Source organism: Anoplopoma fimbria, chromosome 11 (genome assembly GCF_027596085.1).
Source record: "Anoplopoma fimbria isolate UVic2021 breed Golden Eagle Sablefish chromosome 11, Afim_UVic_2022, whole genome shotgun sequence".
NCBI classification, from domain to species: domain Eukaryota; kingdom Metazoa; phylum Chordata; class Actinopteri; order Perciformes; family Anoplopomatidae; genus Anoplopoma; species Anoplopoma fimbria.
In genome coordinates, this window is record NC_072459.1 from 21,310,899 (window position 1) to 21,323,447 (window position 12,549).

A 12,549-nucleotide genomic window follows, 5' to 3' on the forward strand; every position below is an offset into this window, starting at 1 on the left:
AGCGACTCGAACACGAGGCATGCTGGATCCACAGGGGAAATAAGAAACAGGAACAAAATGCCTTGCAATGATGTTTTAATGGAATTTTGAAAGATAACCTAATGTGAATCATTCATCGATGAACATGTCTAGCGTAGAATTGTTTCAAATCCAAGGTAGTACACAGTCTTTATGTTAGTTAAACATGCAATATACTGTTGAAATAGTAAACCAAACTCTCACTATGAAAACGTTTCAGCGAGTGATAGTAATGTACGACAATGGGCGGGTCTCATCACAAATAATAGGCTAGTTGTTAGTCTTCAGAAACACAAATGATCAGCTAACTGAGGCTTGAAGCTTAGCCACTTAAAACCAAATGCCTGAAACACATACTGCACGTGACTGCACGTTATATACCTCAACAACCTATGCAAAAGAGCCTCTTGAAGCGCACATTCAAAAACTTCACCGACTGCGATCTAATACTTCCCACACCTACCTCAACAAATCTGCCGTGTTAATATCTAGCCTTTATTTTGATAGCTAAAACTCGGAACACAAACTTTTAAAAAGAGCATTGTGACTAGCGCTATGGTGCTGTTGAACATGAAGCGTGTGTACACAGGGTAGGGAGGAACAGGTTTCAACAGAAAAAACAACAAGAAATAAGCAAATACAAAACAAACAAAAAAAAAAATCATTGACATTTGTTCGGTAAAAACAGTAGGATAAATACACAATGAGTCCATTTCATTCCATCTGTGTCTTTTTTTTTTTCTTCTTTTTTTCCGGTTTAAAAGCTCAGTCACAGTGGACCAATCAGTCAATACCCCATCGGGGGCTACAGAATATGCAGTGTTACTTAAAAAGGAACATTCTACTAGAAAATGGTAGTAGCTATTGTACATAAAGGAGTTTAAGCCAAACACTCATAACCATGACCATAACAGTATGAAAGAGGGAGGCTTCATTTAAAAATTGCTACAGTCTTTTTTTTTTTCATCTCCTTTGTTTTTAATTCTTTCCTACAATCTTGCTCTCCTTTTTTTTTTCTCTTCTAAGCCATCTAACCCAACTGGAGAGAAAACAAACAACAGGTAACGGGGGAGGGTTGCGGGGAAAAGGTGCATTCCGGGAGGGAATAGGAGGGACTTATACATTACCTGCCAGAAAACTATCAGTCTTATCACATATGGTAGAGTAGTAAGGTGGCTGGCTGTCGCCGGCGTCTCCAGATTCCACAGACCCAAGATGGCGGCTGGGCTCCAACGGGTCGACCTCCTCCAGTTGGTCCACGGCGATCTTTCCCCCAAACATGTAGTGGTGCTCATCTAGACTGTCGAGCTGGTTTTCGCCTGGGTGGCCCAAAGGCATCAGGTCCACGGGTCTGCCCAGTAGGTCGTCTGGCTGGGCGGCTGCAGCTGCTGATGGCAGGGTCAGCTCCTTGATGAAGGAGGGGTCCTTGGCCTCCTCTGGAAGCTGCTCCTCATTCTCCAGCGAGAAGATCCCCGGGCTCTTTCCGCAGCTCTCGGCCATGGAGTGGGCGTTTGAGTTGGACATGGTGCAGTCGAAGCCGTAAGATGCCACAGAGTTGGCTGATTGCGGGGTGGTTCCGCCTCCGTCCTCCTCGCCCTCTCCGGCAGGCGTGTCCCCCGCCTCCTCGTCCTCCTCGAGATCGGGCAGGCTGCGGGTGGGATGAGGGCTTTCGAATCCTGCGCTCTCGTCGGTCACCGCCGGTGCATCTGGGTCGTTTATTTGCATCTCGCCCTCAGTGTCGCTGGCCTCGTCTCCAGAGGTGGAGGGGGAGGACGGGGCGGATGCCGGAGCGGTCGGGGGTCCTGTTCCTAGGACCTCGTCGGCCGGGAGAGTCTCTGCCTCCTCCTCTTCTCCATCACCTTTCTCCAAGTGAATGCCCAGGTCCTGCTCCATGTCAGGCTGGACCGAAGCAGGCACTGGGGTATGCTGTTTGTCAGAGCGGGACTCCACCCCAGAGCTGCTGTCGTAGTCTTGCAGTTCCTCCGGTGTGCTCGTCTCGCTGCTGCTGTGCGCGGCCTGAGCTGCGCCGGGCTGGGACATCCCTGGAGCCGTGGACAGGACATGAGCGTCTTCATCTGCAGAGCTCTTCATCTCCTCGAAGGCTGACTGATGCTGCCGTGGCTCATGCTCTGACTCATGGGCAAAGGACGGGGCACTGCTGTCCAAACCTGCGTGGGCAGGAGACAGGATTGGCGTCTCGGATTCCTCCGCAACGTGGTCGGACACAGGGCTTGGGGAGGAGACAGCGGGCAGGGAGGCTGGTTGAGTCCAGGTGTCTCCGAAGGGGTTGGACTGGCCCCAGGATGAGGCAGGGGGACGCATGGTGGAGGACCGGACCGATTTAGGTTGTCTTGACGCTCTTCCTCATTGAAATCATCTTCGTCTACATTCCCACAGCTCTCCGTCACCCCTTCGCTGTGCATCTCCACATCTTCGTCCTCCTCGTCCTCGTCCCGCTCCTGCTGCTGGAACGCCTTGTGATGCTCTTCCACTCTCTCTGAGCTCAGGTCCATATCGTCCACCCTCTCGTCCTCTTCATCTTCGTCCTCCTCCTCCTCGTTGGCCAGTGTTTCCACGTTGGGAGAGCCCATGAGGTTGCCGTCTCCCTCGGAGCCGCGCAGGCTGGAGTCGACCAGGGCGTCGGAGCTCTGGGTGCCCTCCAGCAGCGCGGTGTGCTGGGTGCTGCTGAGGTCGGACACGCCCTGCTGCCGGCTGCTGGTGCAGCTGCTCACGTCCTCAGAGTCCATTCCTGACAGCAGGTCGTCACCGTGCCATGCAGCGGAGCCGCCGAAAGCCGAGGGCCTCACTTGGAACTCCTCAGAGGGCTGGGACGTGCTCATGTCGGTGGCCAGGGACGAAGGCTGGTGGCCTAGTCTCCTCTGTTCCTCATCCTCATCTTCCTCCTCCTCCTCATCATCCTCATTTATCTCCTCATCAGCCTTTTCCACTGCCTCCTCCTTTTCGTGCGGGGAGATCAGGTCCCTGGAGGTGAAATCACCCATTGGCGAGGCACCCAGCAAGAGAGGCTGTGCCATCATGTTGAAGGTGGCTGCAGATGGAGCTGTGGAGGTCGGCATAAACAGGTTCTCCTTCTCTTCTTCTTCCTCCTCCTCCTCTTCTTCCTCCTCCCTTGTCGTCTGTGCCTCAAACTGGTTTTCATTCTCCTTCTCCTCTTCTGTGTGGAAGTTCATTGTATTGAGACTCTGAGGGGCGAAGTCAGACAGACCAAGGGCCTGGTTGTCACCCCAGGGATTGGCCTGGATGTGCATGTCCAGCAGAGAAGAGGCATTCTGTGGCTCTCTGACAGGGGACACGGGGCCCGGTGGGGAACAAGGAGGAGACATAACAGTCGTTCCCAGGCAAGGAACCGATTCCTTGGCAGACTCCTCGTATTTGAAGTGGTCCAGATGAGCGGACAGCGGAGCATTGGAGCCTGGTTCCTGGACTAGTTCAGCTCCTAGATCTGACTCTGGTTGAGACAGTGGTTCTGGGAGGGGCTCTGGAGATGGTTCCCGTACTGGCTCTGGTCGTGGTTCATGTACTGGTTCTGGTGTTAGTTCCCGTACAGGTTCTGGTCTTGGTTCATGTACTGGTTCTGGTGTTAGTTCCCGTACTGGTTCTGGTGTTAGTTCCCGTACAGGTTCTGGTGTTAGTTCCCGTACTGGTTCTGGTCTTGGTTCATGTACTGGTTCTGGTGTTAGTTCCCGTACTGGTTCTGGTGTTAGTTCCCGTACAGGTTCTGGTGTTAGTTCCCGTACTGGTTCTGGTGCTGGGTCTGAAAGTTTTTCTTGCCCGGCTTCGGTCTGGCAGGACATCAGATCTGCAGCAGATTGCTCCACAGCTGGTTCTGGTTCCTGTGGCCCTGCGACGGCAGATGCCGCAGTCGCGATAGCAGCAGCTGCGGCGACGGCTGCGGCGATTTCCTTTCCGGGTTCTGCAACAGTTGCAACTTTGGGGCCGCGTTTCACTGGAGTCGGGGTGCTGCTGCCCACAGTTTTCTTGGGGGTGGAGGCCTTGCCTGCAGCTGCTTTGGAGCCAGGGGTCTTGGGGGCATCCTTAGAAGGTGTGGGCTTACTTACGTCTGCTTTGGCGCGGATGGGTGTCTTTGTGTCTGCAGCCTTACTGGCGGCAGGCTTTTTGGCGGTGGCGGCAGATTTTGGGGTCTCAGGTTTTGCAGACTTTGTTGTAGAGGACGGGCGAGTGAGTGGGGACTCTGCAGGCTTTTTGGATGCTGAAGTGGTTGGTTTGGTAACATCTGGCGGACGAACACAGCACATGAATGGTTAAACAATATTATAATTCAACAACAAGTGCCTTTAACTTGCCTAATTTCTAACCCAACAGCAAATCATAACAAAAAAAAGCAATTGAATACTGTTATGATCAAACTTTTTTTGTACAAAAGAAAAGATATATGCATGTTTGTGCGTCACCTTTTTTCACAGGGGTTGTGTTTCTGGATGTTTGCGATGCTAGAGGTTTTCCACCAGAGGGGGTAGTGGAGGTTAGTCTGGAGGCAGCGGGCTTGGCAGTGGTGGAGGAGGTTTTAGGGGTGGTAGTTTTGCCTGCAGCTGGGGAGCTCTTGGTTGGGCCGGTAGTGGGCGGCCGGCTTGGGCCTGTGGCAGGACGACATGACGCTGCCGTGCCGGGTGTAGCCCTGAAGAAATGAACACAAGGAAGAAGGTTGAGAGATACGGAGGGGTGCTACAGCAAAGAGATCTGGGGCAGAGAAAGAATGCCGGTTATGGGTGTGTATGTTCTTTTACAAATCCCCATGAGACAGACATATCTAACTGAGCTCAAAACAATGGCAATCTCCTTATTGGCTTATTGAAGGTGACTCAAGCGGTTGAGCTGTCAAGCCGAAGCTAGGGGGCAAGCGTCATGTGGTGGTCAGCCCTATGCTGTAAGTGCCTCATAATGGTCATGACAGGGAGCAAGACTTTGACTTGTCATTCGTTAGTCACTTCTGCTGCCAGAGGATACACTCAGAAACGGCACAAACAAGAGACTAAAAAACAATTAAGGAGTAGGACAAGGAGAGCATAGGCTGTTGTTAGTGGGTGCACAAGCAGCCAAAGCCTTGACCTAAATAGCCATTCACAGATGTGGCATGAGCCCAAATCTAACGACTACTAGTAAACATGTTCACACAAGGAGCCCACCACTGAAGACTACACTTTCGAAGATAATAAGCTATTCCCACTTATCTGCTATATTTATGGTCTTTTATCCATTCTATTGGTTTAAATATTTTATTTCTCTCTCATGTACAGCCTCAATTTGTTTTTATTTAAAATTTTTGTTGTCTAATTAGCTCGTTCAGTCGTCTGTAAAGCATGCATGAAATGAGCTATAAAAAAATAAAGTTATGGATTTATTATAACAGACCATGAGCAAATAGCATAGTGTGAGGGGTTTACATAGATAAATCAATAGAGTTTTGCAGGGATGAGTCCTAAACAAGAAATGAGTCAGCATTTTTTCACTTCCTTTTTTTCCATGGGTTTTTGGTTCGTTGTCTGAACTAAGGTTTGCGGTGAACACAAGCTACTTTCACAGTCGGTACATTTTGAAGCTTTTTAGTGTCTTAAATAAAGGCTGTCGCTAACAAATGGCTAAAAGAGACTACGAAACGTCATCACACCAAACACTAGTCTGCCTTTAGCTTAGTTGGGGTGACGAGAAATCATGTGACAGCGGTGGAGTTAGTTTATAGCCTAACGTTAGCTATTTACTTCTGTATATTGCATTCACCATCAAAAATCATTAAAGAGGTGTTCATTCGTCTATCATAAACGTTTGTTTGCCACGGAACTTATTTTCTGCAATAATCCGAAACCCAGTGGAGAAATCCCATTGGCATTTTGTAAAGGGAATGGGAGCAATGCTAACTTATGTGTTGGTTTCCACAAATACATCGTCCCGGCAGCTCTCTACTCTTGTCTTTAGTGCAGCACCATCTGAGGCCCAGCTAGCTCTTCCACAGCCCCATGATGAACTCCCCCGAGGGGCTTAGAAGCAAAGCAGTCTGGGAGGTGAGTCACCACGGACCCCAGAGAGGCATCCCAACCCCAGTCCACCTCTGTCCCTGATCTCTCGTCTATAGCCAATCCCCACGAGGGAATGACACTTGGGGCATTGTGCATCAGCCCGCATGCTTTGACGGGCTCTCCTCCTATGTCACGTCTGAGCGATGTAACCTACATCTAGTGGTCCTGACAAGGCTGTGGTGTGCAGTCTCCCCGGGCCCACGCTGCACTAACTGCCTGTTTCTAAATAAAGACTTGAGCGAGCACTGGCAGAAAGAGAACAGGGAGGTAGCGGGAGAGCGAAGATGTCTGGGAACACGTTAATCTTTAATACTGAAAGGAGGAACAAAAATAACTTCTCAGAATGAGCCAGCTGGATCCTCGGGCTGTGTTAAAAGCACACTCTGTCTGTGATGGCAACGAGCTAGTGCGTGCTATTCACTACCTGGCAAATGTAACGGAATCAGACGGAATGAGATTAAAGCCAGGGAGCGACGGGTGGCAACACAACCGGGGTGTGCTCACACCGGGAGTTCAAACAAGCTTTTACAGCTGATCCACACCATTTAGAATTAGCTCTGGGGTAGTGAAAGGTGTGTTACTCATTCCGAGGTTGTTGGATCATGTCGATGCAGTTTTACCAATCTAAAACTCGTAAAAGATCTGGCTGTGGAAAACCACTAGCGGACTCATCGGTGATGCGTTGTTTTACCGTGTGTTTACTGGAAAATCAGAAAGTCTGATGATGAGGTCATTTGAAAAACAAAACCCTCTCCTCCTTTTGTAATAGAGACAAAGGAAAATGATTATCAGCTGGAACAGCGGTGAAATGTACTGGAGGCCAAAGTTGCAACAAATCCTTGGCAGAGCTAGTGCTGGCTAAGGAAAAAAACGTTTTAGCAGAAAAAAATTAATAAATCAATGTCTTCAATCAGATCAAATTAATTTAATATGTGTCTTCTCTATAACATTCTGTACTGCACAGCTTGGCGTCCTAAATTCAATAAATAAAATAAAAACAATAAAATAAATACATTTAGGAAACGCTGAAAGAGATGTATGTTTAAGCATATGAACAAGATGTTAAAAGGTGAAATTAGAAAAAAACGTTGACTCTGTGGCGCCTGAATTAGGGAGTTGAAGAAACGATAAGCACTACAGGGGGGAGGAGAATGGGGAGAACCTGGCGTTAGAGATAAAGCATGCTGAGGAGATATTCGGAGAGAACATTCGAAAATAATACGTCTGATAAAAGGAATATGGATGATCCAAAAAGACAGGGCTGCTTTAGAGAGTGCTGGAAATTAACCAGGCCACTGAGAAAGAAAGACGAAAGAGGGAGGCGGAGCGAGAGAGAGACTGGACGGAGGGGGCAGATAATATTCATCCGATTACACATTGTCTTATATCAATGTCTTCCTCTTCCTTATCACAGAACACTATGGCATCTAAGAGACTGGGCCACAATAAAATAAGGCATTTTGTTGTGAAGTAGTTTAACAACACTGAGCAGTGCATTGATGCTTGAATTATTTTATGTTGGACAAAATACCAAGAAATGCAACAGAGCTGACAAAATCTGATCTGTGTTTGGTTGCTAATGGCGCACGGCGAGGTATTTAAAGTTTGCCTCTGTCGCCCTGAGGATCATTAATAACACTCTAGTTTTATGGCAACTACACATTTCTTCAATCACTGGGGCAGAGGATGGATCACTGTGTGTGAAAATGTGGTTGCCTGCTGGTGCTGCTTTGTTTGCAAAGACAACAAGAGTCTGGGCTGTGATTTGAATAATGAGATGAAAAGGGGGGGGGGCAAATGAGTAAGCGGGAGCTAAGCAAGCATGCAGGCAGGCATCTTCCCCCGCAGCACAAGGCGACAAAAAACGTGGTGGAGGGCCCTCCCACCGCTCGAGACGAGCAGCGAATTAAAGATGATGCCGTGTTAATTAAGCATAAGAAATACGGAGGCAGGATCTTCAGCCTGGTTCGAGCGGCCCCTCGGGAAGCGTACAAGTCATGTGACTAAGGGCGATTTGGAAAGGCTATTTGTTAAATGAACCTGATAAGAGGTCTCCGCTCTATATGTGATCATCCATTTACAATAGGAGTTCACTGTGGTTGTCCGCTTAATCTACAGCTACAGCAAAGCAGGAAGTGCAGCCCCCTGGCACTTTATGTTCTATGATGTAGAAAAAATACAACCTACACCAAGGCGGAAACGTAAGGGTCTGACAAGTGAAACCAAAGCTGAAGTGCCTTTAACTTGCCTGCTTTCTAATGGCCATCAGGGTAAGACTTCTCTGGTTGCAGAAAAATCTGTTGTCTGATTGAATAGAAGTCTATGAGAAAGCGACCCTTCTTCTCACTTGATTTATTACCTCAGTAAACATTGTTAACATGAGTTTATGGTCTCAATCGGCAGTTTCGAGTCTTTTTCAATACAGCATGATGTTCATTTAGTAATCTAGGGTCCCTTTAGACTCAAATAGACCATAAAGCAGGTTATTCTTGAAGGTGTGTCTACCTTGTGATTGACAGGATGCTGCCACGGCTTTGTATGGTCTGGGAATTGACAGTGTTTTTGTTTTAGAACTTAAACCCTTTCATAGTCTGTTTTCAGTTTATAAAAGTTTAATGTTACCATTCCGCGCCTACAAATGTCTTATTCAGCATCCCGTTGTACTTAGCTCCACCCTCTTGGGTCACTCCTGGTTGCAAAAAGACAAGATGGCAGCGGGCAAAAACCAAGATGGTGAAAGCCAAATACCGAGATGGTGAAGTTCAATATTAAGATTGTGAAGACCAAAAACCACAATGGCAAAGTTCAAAAACCAAGGTGGCGAAGGCCAAAAACCAAGATGGTGCCATCCCGGTGACTATGTCTTTATACAGTCTATGCCTAAACCTGATCAACAGTTCAAATACTGTACTGCGCAGAATTCAAACAAAATAATCACTATATAGTGAGGGTGTAAAAGCTCTTAGAGTTAGAGCGTATCGACTGTACTATGTCAGATGCTATAGGTCAAATCCCACATTGCTCTCGCTATGATTTCTGTTGCTCCATTACCAAAAGAAGATTCTCCTTTTTCCTCTTTATGTGATTCTATTTGATAGAACACAAGAATGGAGAAAAGGTCATATTGTCAGAGACAATGATGCAGTTGTAGCCATCATTAATCAAAATGTTCGATTAAATCTACATCAATCACGTAGGAGAAATTGAAATACAATGAAGTAATTATTTAGAGAAGGATGACTTGAAACTATTATAAAAAGGAATGTTCAAAAGGGGGTCACAGTATTTTTTTTCCTATAAATTCTCAACTTATGTTTGAAATTAGAACAGCTGAGATGTGGGTCTGGTACAGACCAAAAAAAAGGACACAGCTTTCAGCAAAGCGTTTCTCTGATGTCTATTACATCTATCACATTTCTGCGGCAAGAGTGAACACCCACAAGCGCTCAAATCTTCATCTCACACTCAAACGTGCGCACTTCCGTCCCTCTTCCCTTTACTCCCTCCCGCCTCCTTCCCACTAAATCCATTTGGTAATTGGCTCTGCGGCTGCACCTCCGTAAAAACCACGGCAGCGAGAGGCCGCATCACGGCTGTCACCTGCCACCCCCAAAGCAGGATGGAGGATTTACAACCTGCTTAGCGCTGGACGGCTGCACAGCGTCTGGGGCAAGGACCCCGAACGATGCCCGGCACACACACACACATGCAGGACCATTACATCAGCAGTAATTTGTTAGATCATGAGGAGGGTTGCATTCAATTCGGTGCAATAAAAAATGATCATCCCTGAGGGACCATCAGGGAGGGAAACAGCATGACTAATGTGGGAACATGGGGCAGCTGAGAGGTTGGCAAAGAGAGTGAGGGCAAAAATGGGACAGCGAGCTCGTCCCATTTTCCTCCTCTGAGTTTTTGAAATAAGGACTGAATGCCCTTCCTTTGTCCTCTATTCTATAGGCCAATATCACCCTCTGCTTCACGCAGAGACACCCTCTGGTCCTCCGCTTCTTTTTTCCCACCCCTGCCTCTCTCTCTCTCTCACACACACACACACACACACACACACACACCTATCTCTCTGCATGCACAGCCCTCACACTCTGTATGTATCTCTGGCAGCAGTGACAGGGAGCTCAGCGGGTACGCATGACTTATTCAGCCGCGTATCTTCCATACACCGCCGCCACCATTTTTTTATTTCACTGCTTTGGCAGACGGCGAAGCAGCTCGGCGGTACGTGCGAGCGTCGCCAAGTGTTTGGACGAGCCGGCGCTTATATGCCTCCCTCCCCCCTTTACCTCCGCGGAGTGATACGCCGGCGAATGAACACATGCTCTGCATCCTAATTACATGCTGCTCATACTATGCAGGCGCCTGTATATATACACTGAGGCACCTATGTAGCGTTTGCATGCTGCACAACAGTCCCCAATTATCAATGCATAACTGGACATGAATCGTCTGCGCGGCTGCCCAAGAGAGACCAAAATATTGGTCATGCACACAAACTGACACGCAAACTGTCAGCTTACAGCCCCGGCACGCGCAGACATGATGTTCTAGCAACCCGTAGTGATTTCTACTTTCCCCATTTGCACGCTAATCAGGCTCAAATGTTTACTGTCGCAAGCGCTGTGCTGCGGGCAATAAGCCTCAAACAGCAGGTGTGCACACACGCATAAACACACACCACTACACAGTCCTGACCCATGATGCATGAACAGTACGTCACCATGGACACAAGCTATTTTCTAAGCTGGTAAAATGCTGTGACAATTAGACTCGTATATAAAGGAAAAGCTAACTTTCTTACAACTTAAAGTGTGTGACCATAAACTGCATATAGGAAGTGGATGTATTTGTTGTGATGTCACCCATTGGTGTCTGAACTGCCATTTTGAAGCCTTGAGTTTGGCATTTTGGCCGCTGCCATCTTGGTTTTTGCAACCAGTGAACCAAAGTGATAATATTTGTTCTGTGACGCCATATACTTCTCTGGTAGCGACCTGTCAATCACAGCATATGCTTTATGGTCTATTTCACTCCAAAAGAGACCATACTTTACTTAATGAACTTAATGCTGTATTGAAGAAGACTTGAAATTAGCAATTGAGACCATAAACTCATGTTAACTGAGGTAATAAATCAAGTGAGAAGTAGGGTAGACTTCCATACAATCAGACTTGTTTTTGCAACCAGAGGAGTCGCCACCTGATGGCCATTAGCGCTAATGCAAGTTTAAGACACTTCTGCATTGGCTTCACTCTTTAGACCTAGAGGTTGCTGCCTTTGTATAACTAAAAAGTTACTTTAATATATATTAGCCTTTAAAGTTAAAAAAAAATAAGGTTGGCTGTGCATGTCAGAAAAAACAGCCAGACATAGAACGAGCCAAAATACAGTCAATGGCATCAACAAATGAGAAAACCTGATTTAATTTGGCTAAAACCTCCGGCTGAATGAGAGGGACAAAACACTTGTGAGAGGCCTTTAAATTAGATTGATGTCACTGAGTGAAACCTGCACTCGCTCGGCACTTTTATTTGTCTGATAACTGGAACCTGCTGCAGATGGAATTAAATCAACTGAGCCTTAAGAGAAACAGAGTAGATTGAGAGACCCACTGGTGGTGTGTGTGTGTGTGTGTGTGTGTGTGTGTGTGTGTGTGTGTGTGTGTGTGTGTGTGTGTGTGTGTGTGTGTGTGTGTGTGTGTGTGATAGCAGTAGTGGAAGCAGGGTGTGTCTGATGGGGCAATAAACGTTTCCCGTCTACCTCTTAGCCACTCTGCTGCTGAAAGCAAGCCTGAATTAAGGATTGGGGGAGGTTGGGAAAGGGCACAATCTAATTAAAGCAGATATTAATGGCCCTGTCATAGCGCATCACATATACAAACGCTGACGAGCACACGCACACACTTAACAAAGTATGCCTGCGAGGGTGCGCGGTGCTGTCAGAGGAGCCTATCATCAGTAATGGTTGTACCTCTCTCGTGGGGGTTCATGTAGATCTTACTGCGGATGAATCTTCCTATACACATGCAAGCATCTATTTTATGCACTAACAACACAAAATAATCTTATCTGTACTCAGATTGACATTTCTAATCCAATTTTAACCTAATATACAATATAAGCTTCGGATGGATTTCAGCTCAATTTTGACAAATTTGCTCATTAGCTTTTTTATTTAAAAGCCCGGCTGGTCACTTCTCACTTGGTGAGTGTTCTATGAGTAAAACAAGGTCTGGTAGTATCCTGAGCTGTGCATTGACTTTACTGATGAGGGGTGAAAAGGGGCTATTGATAGCATCCATACAAGCTCTTCTTGTTCCCGACTTGGACTCATGCAGTTCAAGGTCCTACACTGGGTTCACTTCTCTAAAGCCTGTATTAAAATATATCCAGAGGAAGAGGATGGGTGTCAAAGATGTCATGCTTGTTATGAATCATAATAACTATCGCAGTGTTAAAACACA

General features: G+C 47.1%; 1 protein-coding gene across 1 annotated transcript in view; it reads right to left on the reverse strand.

The window, feature by feature from the left end:
• Positions 1-2,010: 2,010 nt before the first annotated feature.
• prr36b (proline rich 36b) overlaps positions 2,011-12,549 on the reverse strand; it is a 29,967-nt gene continuing 19,428 nt past the window's right edge. The window contains exons 4-5 of the mRNA XM_054608184.1: positions 4,452-4,675; positions 2,011-4,273 (exon numbers count right to left, since the gene is read on the reverse strand). Of these exons, the coding sequence (XP_054464159.1) occupies positions 2,106-4,273; positions 4,452-4,675 (2,392 nt within the window). The 3' untranslated portion in view covers positions 2,011-2,105. The remainder of the gene's footprint in view (positions 4,274-4,451; positions 4,676-12,549) is intronic.